Source organism: Halichoerus grypus, chromosome 3, assembly GCF_964656455.1.
Source record: "Halichoerus grypus chromosome 3, mHalGry1.hap1.1, whole genome shotgun sequence".
Taxonomy (NCBI): domain Eukaryota; kingdom Metazoa; phylum Chordata; class Mammalia; order Carnivora; family Phocidae; genus Halichoerus; species Halichoerus grypus.
This window is the reverse complement of record NC_135714.1, coordinates 7,118,813-7,142,746: the sequence shown is the minus strand read 5'-3', so window position 1 is coordinate 7,142,746 and position 23,934 is coordinate 7,118,813. Positions and strand designations below refer to the sequence as shown.

At 43.2% G+C, this 23,934-nt stretch overlaps 1 protein-coding gene and 1 long non-coding RNA gene across 2 annotated transcripts in view; one reads left to right on the top strand and one right to left on the bottom strand.

The window, feature by feature from the left end:
* Positions 1–18,491, top strand: part of CLNK (cytokine dependent hematopoietic cell linker) — a 160,114-nt gene extending 141,623 nt beyond the window's left edge. The window contains exons 16-19 of the mRNA XM_078068388.1: positions 648–781; positions 4,036–4,113; positions 8,290–8,445; positions 14,746–18,491. Coding sequence (XP_077924514.1) covers positions 648–781; positions 4,036–4,113; positions 8,290–8,445; positions 14,746–14,892 — 515 coding nt within the window. The 3' untranslated portion in view covers positions 14,893–18,491. The remainder of the gene's footprint in view (positions 1–647; positions 782–4,035; positions 4,114–8,289; positions 8,446–14,745) is intronic.
* On the bottom strand, positions 483–23,934 carry LOC144381323 (uncharacterized). The gene is made up of 4 exons (XR_013446278.1): positions 23,903–23,934; positions 23,364–23,436; positions 15,197–15,292; positions 483–598 (listed from the first exon to the last, which is right to left on the bottom strand). It is a non-coding gene; the product is annotated as an uncharacterized LOC144381323 (long non-coding RNA).

The window sequence follows — 23,934 nt, the reverse complement described above, 5'->3', positions numbered from 1 at the left end:
GTTCTGGGGCGCCTGGGTGGCTCAGTTGGTTAAGCGACTGCCTTCGGCTCAGGTCATGATCCTGGAGTCCCGGGATCGGTCCCGCATCGGGCTCCCTGCTCAGCAGGGAGTCTGCTTCTCCCTCTGACCCTCCCCCCTCTCATGCTCTATCTCATTCTCTCTCTCAAATAAATAAATAAAATCTTTAAAAAAAAAAAAAAGTAGTGTGTTCTGAGTTGAGAACAGGCTTGGCTTGTTTAAGAAACTGAACAGAGTTCATTATGACCAGAACAGAGCAGACGATGTGGGATGGATGGATGGATGGATAGATAGATAAAATTATTCCAGGCCTTATTGACAGAAGTAAAACATTTGGATTTTCTTTCAGGTGTAAAGGAAATCATGGAAGGATTTTTACCAGGTGGAATAACAAAGTCAGAATTACATTTTGTTAAGATTACTCCAGATGCCCTAGAGAGAAAGGGGCAAAAGCTGAAGCAAGAGAACAATCCAGAGGAGATTGCTGTCCAGAATGAGAGCACAATAGTGTAGACCAAGAAGGTTGCCCCAGACACAGGAAGGAGTGATGAGTTCCAGCTCCTTGTTGGAGGGAGATAATCTGAAACAGTAACAAAATCATATTTATATGTGAATTTCCTTTTCCCCAGATCATAAAGAAAGCATGCAGTTTCATCCTCCTCAGAGATGTCAGTCTCCAGCCCGCTTCAGCCCTCAGGAAAATTTGCTTCACTATAAAAACACAAGCTGGAGAAAACCTTTCCCTACGAGGTCTGATGCAAAGGTAAAACAAATGCTTCTCTTCAGTGTCTTTCTGGATGAACTTAGCATCGACAGAGAGCTTTACTGAACAATGCTTAGAAGGAGATCATCATGATTGGCTTTGTTTTTTCCCCTCCTGGCTATATATTACTGGTTTTTAATATACTTTACAGTGTTTTGCTATATCTTGTATAGGTATTTTACCAGTCTTTTATCAGTCTTTAATTTGCATATTCTCAGATTCTCCAAGTGGCATTAATTAATCAAAAAAATAGAGATATCAAGGCCTGTGTTTTATATTCACTAGCTGTTCAATAATCTTTCAGGACTAACAAGGATTTATATATTGCAATTCTTTTGCCAATAAAAGATCCACCTATCACATACTCATTTCATTTGAACAGTCCAACAGCTATTTATTGAGCACTTATTATATGCCACAAAACATGCTAGAGGATATGGTCTCTGCCCCAGAGGAGACATAGAGCAGGGAGAGATGCTAATGGATAACAGATGTACTCTTGTTTGTCCTTCATCTATTTCCTGGTCTCTTTCTAAAATATTCACCATCCCTATGATCTTCTTGGATCATGTTGCACTTACATTTACTATGGGGGAGGGTGGGTGTCAAAACTTTCTTTGTAATTTCGATGCCCTTCCCTCCATTACCTTATAACATTGCTTATTAAAGTCTTTCACTATAAGGCACAGAGGCATATGCTTCTTCTGGGTCTCCATTCCATATCCTCATATGCGTGGGGTCCTGCTGTAGAGTTTGCAAAGCGTTTTAAGTAGAAGCAGAGCATATAAGATATCTCTGGTCCAGTCCTATAATCCCTGCCGTATCCTAAAAGTCTTTTGCTGTCCTTATATTAATTTCTACCTTAATTCTAAAAGAGGTCACATACTCTTAAGTTAGACTTTGGGAAACTTTTGCACATACTTCTGTTATTGTTCCTTTTTGTGTACCTGGATTCCTTTCCCTCTGTCATCTTCATGAGCACAGAAATCCCTGAGTTCTAACCAGGTGTCTCTCCAAAATCACGCCCCTCCCAGAGCCTGGATCCCTCACAGGCATGGGAGAAGCTTGCACTAGATCAGGAGTTCCCTGATGTCAACAATTTCAGTGCACCTTACGATCTGTGACCTACCCATGTACTATCAATAATAATGTTTACTTATTAATATTCTTGACTCTTTTTTTTTCACTTTGTACCACTGTTATAAAGAGAAAGCCAGTATTACATGCCATAGATAGGAAGTAACCTTAAAACTAATTGCAACAATCCACTTCTGAGCATATATGCCCCAAGGAATTGAAGGCAGGGACTCAGACAGGTATTTGTACACCCATGTTCATAGCAGCATTTCTCACAATAAGGCCAAGATGTGGAAACAATCCAAATGCTCATGCAGGGATTTTATATATATAATTTCAGTTTGGGATGATGACAAAGTTTTGCAGATGGACAGTGGTGATGGTTGCAAAACCATGAAAATGCACTCAACGTCACTGCATTATACACTTAAAATGGCTTAAATGGTAAATCTTATGTTGTGTCTATTTTACCACATTTTTAAGTTGCTTAAGCTCAGACAAAACAAGGCCATTAAACTGTGGCAAGATCCCACCAGTCACTAATGGCTTTCAGCATAAGGATGGCAGGAGAGATTAAAAATGCCAGAGAGTTATTAGGAACACACTAGAACAAAAATGAAACATTCCTCTTGAATTATTCAAAGGGCTAGACAGAGAACTGAAAGGGAGCTATTTCTCCCCCAAGTAATTCAGAGTTATTTAATGCTGTATCTGAGTGCCACCTAAACTCACCTGCCGGCACTCATGACCACACCTGGAGAAACACAGGACTATAAAATCTCTAAGCGTCTTCCAGTTTGAACAAGTAAATAAAGTCAGAATAGCTGAAATGCACCATGACTGAGCCCGGCCAAGCCCCTAGACTATCTGAGAGACCCTCCAGAAGCAGCAGATCACTCTGAGCTCTGAGAGCTCCCACTTCTGAGGGGGATGGGTTCTAAGGCCCCTTTGTTTCTGGAGCCTGTTCCATGGCTTTGCAGGAATAGAGCAGAGCCAGTCCTGTCTCTGGACCTTCCCAAGGGGTTATGGACTAGGTAGAGGAATTTATTCCAAAGGGGGTGTTAAATAAGAGATGACTTTGATCCCCAATTGGATGGAAGATAGTAGCAGAGCCAGGCGGAAGGAAAGGGTGGAGTGTGAGGGTGTTTCTAGGCAGCAGAGCTAGCTCATGCCAAGCCCTGAAGCTATGCACGTCCAGAGAACAGCAAGCACATCTGGCTGGCCGGACCCATGTCCTCAGACTGCAGCCAGTGAGGTTGCAGACTTAGGCTGGCGCTAGCTCATGCCTCTCCCAATGGCACTCACATATGCTTGGTGGTGTACCCATTGCTAGAAGGATCAGGTATGTGCTGGGAAGACCAGAGACTCAGATGGAGAGAACAAAGACCTGCTGTCCCATACCTAGCTCTTGCCAGTCACGTGACAGATGCTAACTCCTGAGCCTGCACTGTCCTGACATGCCAACCTCACAGGATTATTATGGGGGTGGACTGGATAATGAATGAAGAATGGCCTTGGAGAGGTTGGACTCATGCAAGGGATTGTTTAATGTTATCATCCTTGGAATCCAGTAAAGGAATTGTAGATTCATGGTACATCTCCCTGACTGCCCTTTCTTCTGCTATGGTGGATTTTATCATCAAAATAAATCAATTGGTATAACAGGGTATCAGGGAGAAAGCCAGACAGACCAGGGTTCGAATCCCAGTTCCACCACATGTGACTTCACGCAAGAGCTATAAAGATGCTCTTGATCTGCACCTCTTCCTCCCCTGCTGGTTTTGCAAGGACTAGGGCCACACTGGCTTCACAAACAATACACCTCCCACCTTAGCTTCAGTGGGTGCAGATTCAGAAAGCACTGGTAGATAGAAGGTTTATTATCCATTTTGAGTGTGGTGCCAAAGGGCCTTTCTCAACAGATGGGAGTGAAATTTCTGGTTACTTTCAATGACAGATGGACTCTGTCATGCCAGTTTCCTATAATCCCTAAGCTGCAGTTGCTTTTCCTGTGTCCATTTCCAGATCCAGGGATGGAATTTTTATACTGCGTATTTGCTATAAATCAAACTGTGGTGTGACCCCTAGTAGAACAAAAGCACGCTTTCGTTAATTAATTGATTAAAGTTAGTACTTCTTTTTGACCCTAAAATATTCATCATTTACCTGCACCGCAGGATGTTCAGCAGAATGACTGGTACATTGGAGAACACAGCCGCAAGGCAGTAGAAGAGGCATTAAGGAAGGAGAACAAGGTAACGCCTTCTAGAGGGCCCATCTCACCTAGTCTGCAGCCGTCTTACGGTTTTCTGCCCGTAGGTCCCCTGGCACGTACCAAGCAGTGTGCTTTGACGCGCCAGCCTGCATCTCTCAGTGCTAGTGCTCAGGAGGTAGTCATTAAAAGGGGGACTTGGCCGTGTCACTATGAATCATGTGACTTGCTCTTTCCAAAATATCTTTAAGGAGGGCATGTGTCGTGATGAGCACTGGGTATTATATGCAACTGATGAATTACTGAACCCTACATCTGAAACTAATGATGGTTAATTGAATTAAAAAAATATCTTTAAGTTTAGGTTTCTTTATTGATTAAATGAAAACAGTAAAATCAACCCTAAGGAACTATTTTGGAGATCAGATGTGGAAGCTGAGGTCTGAATGGAGGTCACCATGGAAGATGCCTTCCTTCTGCTTTCTTCCAAGGTCATCTCATTACTAAAGGTCTGCCCACAGTACAGGCAGGTCTTCATGTCTCCTGTCTTCAGGAAAGGTGCAGGGATCATGAATGCTGTCATAGTCAGGGTATGATAGGTTTCTGTAGTAACTACCCCAAGATCTCAGTTGCTTAGCATAGCAAAACTTTCTTGCTTGAGCTCCATGGGCTAGAAAGGTTTGGGTGCTCGTGGAGACCGCGTCTCCGTGTGTGCTCACCTCCAGTCACACACTGGCTCTTACCACATGCTCTCAAAAGTAACACTCATCTCTGCTCACACTTCATTGGCCAAAGTGATTCACATGGCCAGGCCTAACTCCCAAGGGGGTGGGGAAGGACAAACCTACCATATGACCAAAAGGAGAAAAGAAGTGAAATACTTGGGATCAGATCAAATGACTACTAGAACCACCATAACAAATAGCAAATAGTTATTAAATAACTATTCTACCATGAGCAGAGAGCTCTAGTAGGCTGTGAGAAATCTCTCAGAAGTGATAGAACGGTTCTCAAGACTGTTGGAGCATCAAAACCGCTCCTCAACTAACCAGTGCAATGTTTATTGTTGAATGAAGAGATACAAAAATGGATGAGTGAGTTAATTAGTAAATGGGTGGATAAATGATAGGTCCCCAATAAATTTTAATAAAATGTAGCTCTCAGAATTGATATTGTGAAATTAAATAAGATAAATTATATGTAAGTTTCTAGGGTAAATTGAATTAACGCCCCCTGACAAGAAACCCACATCCTAATCCCCAGACCTTGTAAATATACCACCTTACTTGGAAAAAGGGCTTTGCATATGTGATTACATTAAGAATCTTGAGATGGGGACAGTATCTTGTATTATCTGAGTGGATTCAATGTAATCACAAGAATCCTTATAAGAGGAAGGCAGGAATATCAGTCAGACATGGGGGCCATAAGTCAAGGACTGCTGGCGGCCTCTAGAAGCCAAAAAAGGCAAGGAAATGCATTCTTCTCAAGGGCCTCCAGAAGGAACCCAGCCCTGTGACCCCTTGATTTTAGCCCAGTCAAACCCATATCAGAACTCAGTCTCCAGAACCACAGGAGAATAAATCTGCGTTTTAGTCCACGAAGTTCATGGTGGTTTGTCCCAGCAGCAGTAGGAAATTAATACAGTTGCTAACAAAGTATCTTGAACATATTAGAAGTCAATGGAACGATCTCATTCTCTAGATGAGGAACCTGAGGCTAAATCAAGGTCTTGGTCATCAAGAGAAAAAAGTGGAAAAAGTGGCAGAACGTATATTCAAGATCAGGGCTCTTTTTACAAAACCACAACTGCCTCTAGTAGCCATCACAGTTCTTGACATTCCAGCGGGGAGCCATACGTGGCTAGCTGATGCCTTGCCGACAGGACCCTTCCTGCCCCCTCCCCAGGGAATCCCACCCGAGCTGACCTCTCCACGTAGATGGGGGAGCACGGTACCAGCTCCAACCTTGCCTCCTACTCCTGGTTAATCAGTACCCAATGTGCCACTGTGCTCTCTGAGCCCATTTGCTAACACAGAAATTACTCTTAGCAGACCTGCTTCCCAGAGCCGCTGTGGGGATGGTGCTAGAATTCTAGAGCAATGTATATATCCCATAACGTCCTTCCAGCAACATTTGGGCACTCAGTCAAGGCTCCTTTTGCCACCGCTCTGTGTGCCTGTTTCTGTCTCCTCCCACAAAAGCACTGAGAAAACAGCATCTCAGTGGCATGACTTCATCTTTTCCTATTCTGTTTGTCTCAGTTTTGTCAAAACATGTTTCCAATTAAGGAAATATAATTTCATTTAAATTGCAGGATCGCCCAGATTCGTGATGACAAACTCACTGCAGAGGTTAAGATGATAAATCCAAAAATTGGTTCCATGTCTTGGCGTCCTCTCCCTTTCTGATCTCGGGCAATGTTCTGTGCCTGAATCTTAAGGCTTCAATTATGGCTAAATGTTTTAGGTAGAACAAGTTCCAGAAAATTCCTCAATCCCACTTTATGTACTCAGAGGCTGATATATTTAAAGGGCAAGAACTTGGGCTTGACTTTTAGGTAATCTACTAACTAGCTGTGTTGTGTTAGTGGATTCACTTAAGCAATCAGACCCTACTTCCCGTACCTGTGAAATGGGGATAAAATAATTTCTCAAATTTTATGTAAACATCACATGAAATAATGTGTGTAAAATGCTTAGCATCTTTTTTTAAAGATTGTATTTATTTGAGATAGAGAGCACAAGCAGGAGGGACAGAAGGGGGGGAAGCATACTCCCCATTCAGCAGGGAGCCTAATGAGGGGTTCGATCCCAAGACCCTGAGATCATGACCTGAGCCAAAGGCAAACGCTTAACCAAGTGAGCCACCCAGGTGCCTCTAAAATGCTTAGCGTCTTGAGAGCAAGTCTCAATAAACCTTAGCTACCAGAATTATCACATCACTACAGTTTCTTAGTATTATTTATAAACATAATATATTTATAGTATTATTGTATTATAACCATTATTATCTATATCTGTAACTGTAAATATTAGTTATGCATAATAGTTGTATAGATACATAGATATAAAATATAGTATATATGGAGATAATTATATGTAACAATTAATTATAAATTATTATATATAATATCGATCTATAAAAAATAGTAAGTCCTGCACACATCTAATTAGATCTATTCTAATAGATCATTTATAACCATCTATACAAGAATCTATGCAATTACAGTTACAGATTTTTCAGTATTTTTCATCATATAAAAGACACAATGTAGCCACACAACCATCCTTGCAGGTGTGTTTCTATTTAGGAGAATCCAGGAGTATCGCTCCATTTCCTAGCCGTTTATGACCAGACCTCCAGCGAGCTATTCCCCAGGGTGGGCCTGATGCCTGCAGTCGGCCTCTTCACAGCCCTCAAGCCATCTCACACTGTTGAAACCCTCCATCTCCTCCCTTGGCTCCCGTCACACTGACGCTTCTGGGTTTCCTTCTTAATCCCTCTTCTGTCTCCTCTTTCTTCCCCTGCACCTGCCTTCCCCTCACCGGAGGCTATGTTAGCCCCTCCCCCCATGTCTGCTCATGCTGCTATCAATGACTGAAGCCCCATGTTTTTTGGGGGGACCCTAGCCCTATATTAACATCTCCCCACTCAGAGTCTCCGTGTATTATGCTAAAAGCCTCTCCTGCTAAAGCCTGCAGTGGCTCCCACTGTCTCTAGAATAACACCCGAGCACCAGGCAGAATAGGATATATGGGAACACGGGCAGGTGGAGGTAGCACCCCCAGGAGGGAGGTGGAGGGCTACTCCCCACAGATGGGGTGGCCTGTGTGAAGCCTGAGAGCCCAGAAGCAAGACGGTGGGAAATAGTGGCTTGGCTGGAGACAGGAGGGAAACAAAACCCCAAGACAGGCTGGAGCATTTATCCACGAACATCATGCTGTGGTTGTAGGCATGACATTGAGGCCAGTGGGGGATGGTGGAAGATTTGGAAGAAGGGGTGTCCTGATCTGACTGGTACACTCTTCAGAAATTAACTAGGGCCCTTACAAATGCTGACCCTCAAATACTCACTGAATTAAACTGCACGAAGAACTGGTGTGCCAAAGAGCAAGCCATGTGGGAACGTGGCACACACAAGTGTCACTGAGACCCACGTCGGCAGGGTTGGGATGCTGGCATGCCTGAGAGATGACCATTCTTCCTTCTGCTTCAGGACGGCACTTTCTTGGTCCGAGACTGTTCCACGAAATCCAGGGCAGAACCCTACGTGCTGGTGGTATTTTACGGGAACAAAGTCTACAATGTGAAAATCCGTTTCCTGGAGAAGAATCAGCAGTTTGCCCTGGGGACAGGACTGAGGGGAGATGAGGTGGGTATAACCTGACAGCTTCCCTTTTCCAGACCAAAGACAACAAGGGGAGATGTTGCGGGGGCGGAGGGGAATGCTGGCCAAGTTATCTGTCATATCCCCATGACTGCTGGGGGAGGAGAAAAGAGCGCCGCCCTGGAGGTGGAGACTGATTCCCTTCCAGCCCCTTCTACAAGCATCCCTGCCCACCTCACGCTTCAGCTCATGAGCCCCAGCCAATCCTGACCATTCCGTGCACCCTCCACACGGCTCTGCCCATTAAAGGAAAGTCATTCTGCGGGACACATCAAAGTTCTGCCTCCCAGGAGGTCTCCCCTGAAGCCCCAGTTAGTGTTAACACCACATTCCTTCCCTGCCCCCACGCCAAACTCCCACGGCAGGCATTCCTCACCACACCTGCTGGCATTAGGAACCCTTAGGTTTGTGTCTCCAAATTGAATGTGAGCTCAAGCACAGCATTCAGTGCCATGTTGAGCATGCCCATCCTCAGTACAGACCTGCTGATAGGCAGCTAGGTGAGAGAATCCATCAATTAAGGCATTCATGAACTGCATAAAGACAAAGGAGGAAGGAGACTGATTTTCACTGAATGTGCTTATGGTAGGCCTGGTCTCTCTGCATCACCGCACATGAACCCTCAATGACTCCTTCACATAACAATTGCTCCAACCTTAGATATAGGGAAACTGAGGCTCAGAAAGTTATGTAAATGGCTAGAGACACACGAGTAGAAAGTGAGAGGGTGAGGAGAAGCTACTCCTTCAACTCTTCTTGAAAGGAAAGTAGGAAGGCGGGTTGGAAGGGAAGGGTAGGGGTTAAGTTCTGCATCACCATTTACTAAGTATGTGAGCTCAGGTCAGTCACTTAACATCTCTGGGCTTTAATTTCTTCAAATGTAATGTTCTTTTCTTGTCTGGACTTCTCTAATTCAGTAATTCTCATTTAGCATCTCCAGACCTCAATGTTCTTCAGTAGAGATTACAATGAAGAACATGGCCAGGGCTGCCAAAGCGCATTGGGTACGTGCGTATGTGAGAATCCCGACAGCTGCTGCATGGAGACTCCAGCTTAAACCCAGTGTCTGACCCCGAGCACTTTCGGAGAATCGCTCATGGCTGGAGAGGTGTGGTCGGCACCGGCCTTTGCGAGAGCCTGGGAAAGTCTGGGCATAAATGAGAGCATGACTGGATAGATAGATTAATACATAAATCTGCTAAATGCAGCCATACCAAGAGAGGATGATAGCAAAGCTAGAGGGAAGTAGCCAATTTTCCTTTTTGTGATGAGGATTAGTGATGTAACAGACGTAACGCACTCCGAGCCAGGCTGAGACTTAGCAAGCTCATGTTAAATATGAGTTATTATATTTTCATTCTTATTCCCGAGTCACTGTAATAACGGGTACAGTTCCATCCCAGTCCCCCTCTATCCTTTCTAACTTCTTCCCGCTCATGTTCTTAAAAAAAGCTGTATATGACTTCTAAATGCTCAGGATACACAGCAAGTGGAAATCATGCACCCTGACACACGGAGCTTCTGCGAAATGCTGTGTCATTTGCTCCCTTACCTGGACCTCAAAAAACCTCAGGGAAGGATGCATTACTGAGCCCCTTTTACCAGCAAGGACACAGCCCTAAAGAGGTCACAGCTTTTCCCCCCCTGCATGCCACACTTTGGTCTTCTCACAAAAGAGGAGACAGCGACTCTTACTCTGGGATGACATCCCAATAGCATTTAATCAGATTGTCAGCCAGTTCCCCGCCTCAGGAGGGAAGCACTTGCCATCTGTGACAGCCCAGATTAGACCATCAGCTTCCAGGTGAGCTGCTCTAATTATCGTCACCAAGGACCCCTTAAGGATTCAAATGCCTATTTTAAGAAAACCCTTTCTGGATATTCCGGAGTTTTCTCCTCCCATGCTTTATCCCCCCAAGCAAGTCTCCTTTTTCCTATTTACCACTTGCATGTTTGCTGTGCACAGGACCTACCCTGCACAGTTAACAATTACTAATTAACTTGATCAATTTCATCCTTCCTAGCAACCCTGCAGCATCGGTTCCACCAACATCTCCAACTAACAGTGACACTGAGACACAAATGTTAAGTACCAGGACCCCAGTAACATCAGGTACAGAGCAAGGCTGGGCTTCATTTTTCACTCTGCAGAAATACTCATATGGTCTCGGATAACATCATGACCAAATGCAAATAATCGCCAGCCTGCTTGAAAACCGTCCAGAATGGGGGTGAAAGAGAGTTAACACTTTCGTGAAGCTTACTATGCACCAGGCACTGGGTGAGAAATTACACTTTACATCTGTATATTTTCCTGCCTTACGCGCCAGGCGCTGGTGCACGGCTGGGACAGCGTAGCTTGCTCTCAGCTCCCTCCTGCCCCTCACCAGGCATGCGAGCACCTGCTTGGCTAGGGAAGATGCTCCCAGCTTTACAAAAGGGAGAGAGAATGTGATACAGTAAGGCTCCGCTGAGTGCAAGCCAGCACCAGCTACTTCATCTGGGGCTTAAATAAAGAAATAGCGTCTTAGTTTGACCCTGCAGGAGAAAGGTAATGAGACACAAGGATAATTGTGATTTTGTGGGGCTTTTTGGCTGCCTTGCAAACTTGAGAATTTAACCACACATCCAACGCAGAGACACCTATCAGATGAGGTGATGTAAATACAGTCACAGAGGCTCAGACACACAGAGGCAGGTGCTTAGTGAGGATGGGTTTCCACCGGAAATGATTCCCGAGAGCCTCTGCACTGAGTTTGTGCACCCAGGCACAAGTGAGGGGCAGCTACTCCAGGACATGGGGGTGGCAGGGGATGCCTGGATGAGGCCCCCGGAAGGCGAGCACGCCAACACCTCCCCAAGCACAGAAGGCGAGCAAACCCACCCACGTCTGCCACGAATAAGCCTGGGAAGGTCCGTTTTGCTGCGTTTTTAGGTATTTGGGTCATCCTTTTAGCCACGTGGCTAGAAACTCATGTCTGAATTCAGATTTAGGAAAGACCCAGTGTCCTCATTCCCTGGGGCCTATAACAAAGAACCACAAACTCGGTGGCTTCAAACATCAGAAATGTCTTTGGCCAAGTTATTGGTCAAGCATTCATTTTATGCCTACACTATGTTAGACTTCATGCTCTATTCTGAGGACACAGAGTCCCTGCCGTCCAGGGACTACCATGCTCATCTGTGCCTATCGATGCATGCACCTAAGCAGGGGTGAGACTGGAAATATTTAGCAGCTGCTAGAACACCAGCCCTGGCACGAGAAGCACCTGCCATTAGTAACCCGCAGAGATTCACCTGCTGCCAGGCATTAACCTGCGTCCGAGTTCAGAAACCACATGTGTCAACGTTTCTGTGAAAGCTCATAGAAAGGAGCAATTTCCATCATCAGACCTTTCCTTGTCCTGCAAATGGTTATGATGTGACTGAAAATTATGATAAACATTTACTTGATAAACGTTAAAGACTAGTAAGCAGAGACAAACAATGAACCCACGAGCTCACAGCTTCTCATTTCCCCTGCCCGCTTCTCTCTTTTCTTCTTTCACTCCTATGCATGCACCCAAACAGATTTCTTTACCCTTCTGGCAAGTAAGTCATTGCCTACCATTGGTATGTAGAGCAAACACAAAAGCTTTAAAGAAATTTTAAGATCTAATATTCAGATGACATTTGCTGCCCTCCTGGAAAAATCATTTAATATGAAAATAAGAGCTTCATTATAATATTTTTTAAAAGTCTCTTTGGGGTAATTATATATCATTTGTGGGCCTATCACTAGAAGGGCATAATCAGAAATGACAGTAATGATTTATCGCTCCTGCCTCGCTTGCTTCCTACCACTTATTAAGATTACAATTTCCTGTAAAATGGCATCCACGCAGTAGGTTATTAAAACAGTTAATATTAAACCCATTACTTCGAGACCATCCTGAAGATAACAGGAATGAGAAGAGGAACCATGCATTTTCCTTCTGAAGATGAAGATCACTGAAGAGGCTTTCCTCTGTGCCACGTGGGTTAGCCAATTTTGCAGAAGAGTTCCACGTGAGAAGTTTCTTTTCATTACTTTTAGTTTTGTCAAATATCGAAAAAGAGAAAGAAAACTCTGTTCCTAGTTTATAACTGGAAATGAAATACAAAAAAAAAAAGCCTTCCTGAAGGTATACAATGATCATCTGTAAACTTCTCCAGTGATTTCATTGCTCTTTGTTCTTGGCAAAGCCAAAAGGGATGAGGTCATGGTAATGAGACATTTATTTATTGAGCACTCATTGTATAACAAGCTGTCTTCTAAATGCTGAATATGTGTCAATTCAATTAATCCTCACAAGGGCCCTCAGAGGTGGGTCCTGATATTACTTACCATCATGTTCATAGATAGAGAAACTGAAACAGAGAGTGTGAGAAACCTGCCCGAGGTCACACAGCTAGTGAGTGGGAGAGCCTAGTTCGGAACTCAGGCACTTGGTCCCCAAAAGCCCTTCACATACGACTTCTCTAACAAAACACTTGCTTTCCCCATGGCACAAAAGGGAAACCACCATACCTTAGCATCAGGTAGGAACTAGTATTTATCGTATCCCTATTAGGGGTGGACAGATAGGTTATGTCCTTGAAACCAGATCTAGTAACAGGTGCAGAGGGGCAAGTCACAAATTCAAGCAGGTCTTAGTGCAAAAAGACAGAACCCGTGTCAGAAGAGCTTGGGTGGGAACGATGGGGAAGCTTGTGGACTCAGTCTTCAGGATGGACAGGAATGGAGTGGATCCAGGGACTGGTCCATGTCAGGAGATTAGTCATTCCCTGACTCTTTCCCAGAGTCTTTCCCCCAGTGTGGTGCCTCTTTGTCTTCACACCCTCCTCCAGTGGCCTCTTTGTCTTCATACCCTCCACCATGGCGGTTACAGGTCTCTAGCTTTTCAACTCAGTGCTCCCCCGAGGAAAAGGAGTTCCCTCCCAGTAGCCACATGCAGCCCCAAGGGAAGGTCCGTGGGTAGCCTGGTGATGTTCTTGAGTTCCAAGTTAATTAATTTCAGAGCACGTTATCCCTAAATGAAATTACCTCCTTGTATAGGAAGTTATTTTCCGTCTGTCCCAACCAGAATGTAATCTGCATGAGGACAGGCACCATGACAATTCCATTCCCTGTTGGATATCCTGAAGGCCTGCAAATACGTCTGTGCTGGGATGCACTGGGCAGAGGGAGGATTCACACTAGAGCAGCATCAAAGGCTTCCCTGCCGGGGCTCCCTCCCTTCAGGCTTTGTCCTCTCTCCTAGTCTGTTGGAACCCAGGGTCACAAGCTGTAGGCACTGTAGAAGGGCAAGAGCAGAGGACTCCTGTCCAGAAAAACCAGGTTGCACTTCCTGGTTGTGGCCCCCTGGCTGTGTGACCTCCAAGCAGGTCAGGCCATGTCTGTGAGCTGCAGTTTCCATAGCTCTTCCATGAAGGCCACTCCCCCTGCCCTGCTCACCTCCCAGGGCTGAGGCCGAGGAGGATCAACATTGTCTTAAGGTGTGCAAGGCAAGCTGAGTGAACTCTTCCTACTCACCCTCCAGGATTTCCTTTGAGGACACATCCAAACTCAGCTCATCAGGATCACCGTCTGGACCCTCGTGTCCTCAACACCTGCCTTTGTTCATGCTTTTAGAATCCTTAAACCCTCTTGTCCCTTTATCTAGAATCACCCAGAAGGTATAGCTCATTTTGAGTCTGCATCTTCAGCAAAGCATGTCCTGATTCCCCAAACTTGAAATAATCTCACTGTCCATTCAATCGCCACAGCCCTTCATCTGTGCATCTCCAGAAACATAAAAGTAAAGATCTGCTGTCACCTCATTATTTCACAAGAAACCCAGAGAAGGAAGTGACATTGGCTAAGAACTGCCAGCACCTTGTGGCCGGCTCTGTTCCTTCTGATTACCCCAGGACTCCCTGGAACACAGGGGTTTCCAGGAGGGGAGCTCACTGCAGGCCTTCCCACCAATTCACTCAGTGAAGGTCGAGCCCTGACCTGCTCACTTTTGGTCTCCCCAACCACCTTACTCTCCCATGTTAACTTAATATTTTTATCACTCATCCTTCAAGAGCTGGCTTTCCACTTTCTTTTTTTAAAATCACTTTCTGACACACCTTCAGAATTCAAAAAAAAAAAAAAAAAAAAAACCAATGTTAAGTGAGTTAACTTCTTCCCTAAGGAAAATGAAGCATCTTATTCTGTGCTTTAACCCACTGACACAAAAGATATTTAAATTTTCATTAACTTTCTTTTCTGTGTTTCAGAAGTTTAATTCAGTGGAAGACATCATTGAACACTACAAGTATTTCCCCATCGTACTAATTGACGGGAAAGACAAAACCGGAATCCACAGGGAGCAATGCTACCTGACTCAGCCCCTCCCCCTTAGCAGGTGCTTCTCACCTTGGTAGGAGGGAGTTTTGTTTTCTCTGCAGTTCACTGGATCCAAGACCTCTACCCACTTTTCATTTATTTCAAAGACGATTTTTCTGTGGCTTCGAGGGATCACTTCTTTGACTTCGGAGAAAAGGAAAACATTCTATAATGGGAATTGGAAAATCGATCTCGGTTTTGAAAGTTCAAACCACAGAAGAAATATTGGTAAGAAGCAAAAATAAAAGCGGGCTTTTAAAAAATATCTTCGAAAGAGAAAACCATAAACGTGGTCGCCATGCTTCCAGGTGAGAAATAAAGGTGAGGAGAAGCTGTGCTCACGTGTTTGCAGCTAGCATGGCACGAATCTACGCGAGACTCCCGGATCTATGCTCGTCATAGGACCTGGTCCTGCCTTTATTTCAGAAGTGGTAGGACCTGTGAAGGTACAATGTTTTTGAGATTCCTTATGCTGAAGACGTTGGTGAATGTAAGTTCTATCTTATTTGTAATCCTGGAAACTCAACTGTAGAGAAGGAATGTAGCAGAAAAGGAGAGTGTTTGCAAATATCACCTGTAAGACAGAAATCAGAAACGCTTTTACTCCAGGGGTGAAAGGGCCACGGGCCCAGTCTCCAGGACTCTGTTTGGAGTGGCTTTAAGACAAACGGAATTAGCAGATTCGTAGTAAGGGAGTAAGCCTAAGTCTGAGTGAAAGTAACTTTTTTTTTAATTCCAATTATGGACTTCCCTTCAAAGGAAGAGAAGTGTCCTCAGATTAGTGCTACTTTGAAGGAACATTGCACGCCTCCTGATACGGTCCCCTCCTAAAGCTAAGAGGATATTATTTTATTACTATTTTACAATACAAATGAGGAATAAGAGATTCAAAGAGGTTACTGGTCTCACTCAATGTAAGAAGGGAGCCCCCATCTTTACGCATTTTGCCTGGCTCCGTCCAAGCACACCTTCCCAGGTACATTTCCCTGTGGAATTTTACCATCAGGTTGAAAAGCTGAATTAAAGAGAGAGACACCATTTGAAAATAGATTTACCCGCACTGAAATATATAAATAAATAAACTCTTTAGTGGAGTAAGTTTAAAAAAGAGAGAGAGAGAGTTCTGGTTGAAATCAATCTATAAAATGACTTCAAATGTTACCAAAGCCTATACATGAAATTTATGGAATATTTACGCAAGAGTAGCTTTAAGGCAGAAGTAAAATCAAAATAGAATTAGAAGGGAAGAGATGACTATGGGAACCTTGCTCAGGATTATCTCATCTAAAATAGCAGCCAAGGAGTGCTCTGAGAGGAGCTCTGAGAGACTACCTACCAACCGGACAACCGTCCAGGCTCAGCTTTCCCAAGGTCCGTGGGAAATTATGCCTCTAAGTCAGGTCAGGAGCCTTTGATGAAGAAGCTCTTTGTCAGTGAGAGCTCCAGATACCCCACTGAGCCTCCCTTCCAGTGCACCTGCATGGGCCAACATAGGGACCAAGAGGCGAGCGTGTCTAAACTGCGGCTTGGCTACTAAGGAGTGTACCGCTCAGAGCTGAAGGCAGTGTGGTTGCTGGTCACTCTCAGCTGGACTTGGGCAGACCCAGGCCGGCGTGGAAAAAGACTGCAGAGGCCCCAGCTCTAGCGAAGGAAGAATCTGAGCCTCCCTCTACAAAGCTATTGGGAGATGCCTGGGACCTCTGATTCAATTGTTCGCACTATTCAACACCGTGTGCTCAAGAAATGTCTGAGTCTCCTCAAGCACTAGCGTTGTTAAAACAGATGAGCATCAGCTGGTGGCTAGCATTTATGAGGCTTGTTTTTCAAAATGTTTTATTCATAAATGCCTGATATGATGGGAAGAGGAAAAGGAGGCAGAAATCAACCATCTTAAAATAAAAAGCCCACCATGCTTATCCATAATGAAAATCTCTGGAAAGGAAGATACAATTCAAAATATTGATGGGGTTGTTTTTTAGACGATTAGGGTTTGAGGGACCATGTTAGCTGGGTCTTCTGGAACTCCGATGCCAAGACAGGAGTTAGAAGTGCAAACATTTGTTATAGGTAATGCTTGAGAAAGATAAGGGGTGAAGGGAAGCAATAAGACTAGGCAGGGAGAGCCTTCAGGCTGTGACATGGTTCCCTATGAGAGGAGAGAGAGAAGGAGGGAGATGGGGGTAAGAAAACCATCCAGCTGAGATGCAGCTCTGGGAGAGTCCTGGCCAGCTCGCTGGTACGATCCAGAGCAAAGATTGCTCATAGAGAATAGAGTCCCATGTGAGGCAGAAATGACTAGGTCTTCGTACACACAACACCATGTAAGCCATTCCCAGAGGCTTCCCAGGGAAAACACAACCTTCAGATGCTGGGGGAGATCCAGAAGCTGCTGCAAAGGAAGGCTGTCAGATAACCCACTCATCAGCAAGTTCCTCTTTCAAGGGAGAGCCAAGTGGCCCACCACCATGCCTGCCACAGAGACTCTTGTTTTCAGTGTTGATTGTAATAAGGACATACTGCTTACAAATATTACTGAAGAATAAGGATATATATATACATAACTGTACTTGATTGTACAACAGTTGTACAATATATATACATATACATAATTGTACTTGATTCTCACAACAGTTCTGTAAAAAGGCAGGACAGGTCTTCTGAACCCACTGTATGATTGAGGACACTGTATCTCCTTGGCCCAAATCTTATGGTGACATAGTCATGGCTGAACCAATGTCTGCAGACACAATTCTATTCAGTGTCTAGTTGCTTATTGGATCTGTAATTGAGAAAGTTCAGTGATTTGGGTTTGGCTTGCCCAACTTCCAAAGGGGCTTAATCCCTCTTCAACTAGTATTTCATTTTCACTGTAAAAATGTCACTTGATCCCTAGCTGCCAGAATAGTGGAATCTTAGCGTTATCTGATTATAGCATCTATGCATTCGAGACATTTCTTGTTGACTAAATAACTATCATTCTGGATCAATTTATATCTTCCTCATCTTTAATAATACCTTGCTATGAGCACTTGCTTCTGTATGCATATGCATTCATTGCTAGGCACTCTTGAGGATGCTGGAATTACAGTGATAAATTAAGTGGGAGAAACAGACAATGAAAAAGTACCCAATAAATAAGATAATCTCTTTTATCACTGAGTGCTTGTCAGTGAGGTCAATATTAGACATTTTGATGAAGCTTATTTGAGATGGTTTTTAAAAGCTCTGTACCAGAAAATTTTAAATTTTTCCAAATTTACCTAATGGAAAATTCCCTCGCTTGGGTATATGTGTGGGGGAGAGGATGTGGGTGCATGGGGGTGTTTGACACAATGTAGCTGAAATCAGTTAAATTTTCTGTGCTAATGACCAGAGAGGAACCAAATTTTATCCCATTATCAAACTTAGCCCATTGCCATGTGTATGTACACATAAACACATTTTTTTAAGATGGTCTGTATCATAGAAGACTAGCATATTTGTGCATCCATTTTTTGTATACTAATATTTGTTCTAACTAACATTCACTTTCTTTTGAACATTCATGATTTATAGCTGTGCTAAAAAAATGAAATCAAGTATGTAATTGAATGCCATAATATCTCTGTAACTGAGTATTAAAGAAAGGAATTCAAAATATAGTTTAATTTTGTTCATTTCATGCCCTATTAGCCTTAAAGTCCTTCTGAAATCATAGTTAGGATAAACTTATGATAAAATTTCTGGAAAAATTTTTGACATATGAGCATTAGCCCATGCTAGATTTGGGGAATAAAGATGAAAAGACCTAATCCTTGTGATTGAGGGTTAAGCGTCTGGCAAGCGAGATACACATGCAATTAAAATCATGCAACACAATAATAGATATGCTAATTCTCTCCCTTGTGCCACCATTGCATTGGTAGGCAGAAATGGTTGCGTGGGGAGGATGCAGTGAGGGAGACCTGCCCAGGGGAGATGTTCAAGCAAAGAGTTGAAGCATACCCCTAGAACCCAAGCTTTAGAGGTACAAATATTTTGTCAGTCTATTTCTGAACGCTCTTATCTTTGGGCTCTATTCTCAGCCATTCTTGTCACCAGTCAAGCAATGACTCCCTAGTGAATGGGTATGTGAACACAACAGAAGTGGCATCCGTGGGAAAGGACAGATGATTAGTCAAGTGGTTCTGGGGAAACTGGCTCACCATATGGAAAAGACATACAATTATGTCCCTACGTCAAATCATACACAAAAATAAATTCACCATGGATCCAATAGCTAAAAGTGAAAAGAAAACTTTAAGTTGAATCTTATGTTTTCTTCTAATAATTTCTATGATTTGGGAGTAGGAAAAGAGTTCCTAAACCACATGAAAACATGAATTTTGTATTTTGTCCTTAAAGTCCTTCTGAAATCATAGTTAGGATAAACTTCTGACAAAATTTCTGGAACAATTTTTGACATATGAGCATTAGCCCATGCTAGATTTGGGGAATAAAGATGAAAAGACCTAATCCTTGTGATTGAAAGTTAAGCGTCTGGCAAGCAAGATACGCATGCAATTAAAATCATGCAACACAGAATAATGAATCTTGGGTCACTACTTCAAAAACTAATGATGTATTGTATGGTGACTAACATAACATAATAAAATTAAATTAAATTAAAAAAAGAAGAAAAAAGAAACACGAATTATAAAGGGAAAGAAAGACTAAAAGATTCATTACACCAAAGTTTAAAATGTTTGCAAAAGTTAGATGAAGTCCAAAGGCATTTAAACAACTTCATAGAAGTATGAGCAAAGAATATAAACAAGCAATTCACACACAAAAAGAAACCTCTTAGCCCTGCAAGGTGTCCAGCCCTGCTCTCATAACTGGACAATGATGGAACTGACATAGGGTGTCAAGAGCCACTGTCATGGAATGGAGTTATCCTCAAAGGCAAACGACATGGAGCCTAATGGAGCAGAGCAGGAGATGGAAACGTGGCTCCTCTGGTCCCCATCCCCACAGCTGGACAATGGACCCACATGAGGGAGATCTTAGCGAGAATGTTTAAAGAGAGACCAGACGCTTAAAGAGTAGGCAACCCCCATGAGAATGGCAAGTGGGCTTCCTCTCTGCCCACGGATGGAAGCAAAATGGGCAAATGAAAGCTAGACCCTTCCTCCGTGCTCACCGATGGGCTTGCTGAAGCCAAAGGGAGTTAGTTACCCAGGAGCCTCCCCCAGCATGCCCGGGCTTCATGATCATCTGACAGCTACTTCCACAATAGTAGCTGGAGAAACGTTAATTAAAATAACAATTACGTAGCACTTTGCACCCAACAGATTGGTCAAAATTAAAGATTTCAGAAAATATCCAAAGCTGCTGAGGATCTAAAGAAGTAAAAATTCTCAACTACCAGCTGGAATCTGAATCAGTACAGCACCATGGAAAGCAATTTAAAAATAGTAAAATATAAAATGCATGACCCACTGCAATAAGAATTCCAATTAAAACATGGCTAAATATGAACTTAACCTTGATCTCTCTGGAAACTCCAGTATAATGACAACAGAGGAATTGAAAAGTCGAGAATATATGATAAAGGGAGTAGAAGAAGATAGGGCAGGAGAAGAGAGACATCAACAAAATTCAGGGTGAGGGAAATTAAAAGGACAAATAGTAAGTGAGTTAAAAAATAGAAAAAGCTAAAATGTAAGCCAGCTGGGAGGAAAATTCAACAAGAAAGAAGCTGGTTCCCCTTACAAAAATCTGGAAAGCCTCAGAAATTGGAGTCATTAGTTACCCTTACATACTGGTAAAGGGTCTGGGGCAAAAGGGGATCCACTGACGGCCATTATAAGAATCGGTTATAATCAACACCCCTCCCCTGGGAATCAGCAGCTTACACAGCCAGACTCCCTCACCCTCGTGACCATCCGGAGAGTACACTTCCAGAAAATATTTGGACTTAGGATGTAAGATCCTGCTGAAAATGGGAAGTGTATGCTGTCCCAAAAAACAGGGTTTAAGTTAAAGTTTCATTCCCAATGTTAAAAACCACAACCCCTCTTTTTTTCTAAGATGTATTTATTTGAGAGAAGAGAGAGCAGGGGGAGGGGCAGAGGGAGAGGGAGAGAGAGAATTTCAAGCAGACTCCCCGTTGAGCACAGAGCCAGACCGGGGCCTCAGTCCCAGGACCCTGAGATCATGGCCTGAGCTAAAATCAAGAGTTGGATGCTCAACCGCCGGAGACAGCCGGGCGCCCCAGAACCACAACCCCTCTTAAACACTTGGTTCCCAGGAGGAGCAGATAGAACCACAGCCCTAAATCAGAGAGCGGAGTAATCCTGCTACCAACAGTAGGGTGTGCTGGTCCCCAACAAAGAGCCAGACCCCTGCTCCACCATGCTACACTGAGGCCCCTTCAGTGTGCAAACAAGTCCCAACTAGCACTTCCATGCCTCAGTCTTACGTATAAGCAGTCAAGACCTTGGAGAAGAGCTTCTAATGGGAAAGACATTAGACAAAATCCACAAACCAGAAAAAGGCGGGGGGGGGGGGGACATCAAGGGAAAGATATGAAGTGGGATGCTGAAGAAAACTACAAAAAGAAATTATGAATAAGACCAGAGAGATAAAAACCTGAATCCATGAAATGTGAATAGAATGCTATGGAAAGAAATATTCAGAAGTAAAAACTGAGAACACTAAAAGGAAGAAATAAGCAAAAGCACAATGATTGTGGGAAATTTTAATACACACCTCTCAGAAACTGATTAAGTGAGCAAATATTAATAAAGCTACAAAAATTTAAGAACATCATCAACCAACTAGACCTTATTGTCATTTACAGACTATTTCACAAAACAAATATAGAGTACCCATTATTTTCTAGTCCACAAAGAACATTCACCAGGAAGGACCATCTCTGGGACCTAAAACAAGTCTAAATAAATTTCAAAGGACTGGAAAAATATAGTATATTTTCTGAGCCCACCCCCCTCAAAGAATTAAATTGGAAATAAATAAGATGTCTAGCAAAATCTCCAAATATATGGAAATTTAGCAACACATTTCTTTCTTTTTAAGATTTTATTTATTTATTTGACAGAAAGACACAGCGAGAGAGGGAACACAAGCAGGGGGAGAGGCAGAGGGAGAAGCAGGCTTCCCGCTGAGCAGGGATCCCGATGCAGGGCTCCATCCCAGGACCCCGGGATCATGACCCAAGCCAAAGGCAGACGCTTAACGACTGAGCCACCCAGGTGCCCCTTCCCAGCCCTTTCTATAAGGCTGGCACAAACCCAGCCCATAAAGAAATAAACACATAAACCAATCAGCCCGACACAGACCATATAAAGAAATAAGTTTACAGATTAATATGCCTCACAAACATAGATACAAAAATCCTTAACAAAATATTGGCAAATCAGTGGGGAGAAAAGATGCTGACCTAAATAACTCTGGAACAGAGCGGACACTATAAGACCAAAGACAAAAGGATGACACACAGCATTTGCACTCCAGCTGATAAAGGCGTTTCTTGTCCTGGAACAGGTATATGTATACAGTGGGACTGAACACATCAGCATACAGGTGCTAGGTGGTAGGAGCCAAGTTTCTCCCTGTTAGAGTGGAAGATGACAGATAAGCAGGGGGCTAAGGTCAGAATGAGCCATGTGACACTGCATTATAGTTGGAGACATCAGTATGAATTCATGTTTTGCTTAATATAGATACCTATGGATAAACACAGAAATAATTACAGATATGTGCATAAGCCCTGGTATAACACATACATTTCCGAGCTCTGTCCATTTAGAGGGCCTAGAAGGAATGACACTGTTCTCTCTCAATAACTGTGCCTAAGGAACTAGAAGCAATGAAACTCCAGTGGCAATTCACACACCCAATGGCCAGAACTTGATTTCTAATACCAATATCCAAGAAAGGAAGTGGGGCTCCCTGGAGAAATGGCTGATTCTGGGGCTGGGACAGGGAATACATATGATGAGCCTGGAGCATCTGGTCGTGCCAGAAATTAAGGAGGTACCCAAAATCCACTGCGCAATGATGGAGGTAAGTCAAAGGACACAGAAGCCAACAACATAAATAACATGGTATTGGATTAAAACCAAAGGTATACAGTAAATATTGAGGAGTCCACAATGATATAAATAAATGGCAGACAATGGAAATAATTCACATACAGAAGAATTCCACATAATTTATGTAGATACTACACCGTCAGGGAGGAGGACCGTAACTCCCCACTCCCTAAGTGTAGGCTGTGCACAGAGACTTTCTCCCAAAGACTACTATATGGAAAGAAGGGAAAAATGACTAACCTTACAGTGGAGACAGATGATCCAGCTTAACATTATCAGTGATAACTAGTGCTCATTGTAGGTGCCCTTGATATGATGTGATGACGATGGCCCTTTACCTCAGTGGTCTTCCTCTCAAAATCCTATAATCACAATCTCATCATGAGAAAAATATCAGACAAACCCAAACTGAGGAACATTCCACAAAATACCTGTCCAGTATCCAAAACTGCCAAGGTCATCAAAAACAAGGAAAGTCTGAGAAACTGTTCCATCTCGAGGAGCCTAAGGAGACAAGTCAAATAAATGCAGTAAGGAATCCTAGATGAAATCCAGGGACAGAAAAATTACAATAGATAAAAACTAAAGAAATCCAAATGAGGTACAGACTTCAGTTAGTAATAATGTAGCAATATTGTCTCATTAATTGTAACAAATATATGTGCAAGATGTAAATCTTACTGATGTAAGTTTTTAGCAACAGGAGAAATTTAGAAAATTGAGAAAATATCTGGAGACAAATGAAAGCAAAAAAACAACATACAAAAACTAATGGGAGGAAGCAGAAGCAGTACTAAGAGGAAAGTTTACAGCAATAAACAATTACATTTAAAAAGGAGAAAGATCTCAAATCAACAATCTAACTTTACATCTAAAAGCACTGGAAAGAAAACAAACGGAACTAAAAGTTAGCAGAAGACACTATCAGGAGAACTAGAAGATAAGCCACAGCCTGGGAGAAAATACTTACAAAATATACATTTGATAAAGAACAGTTGTCCA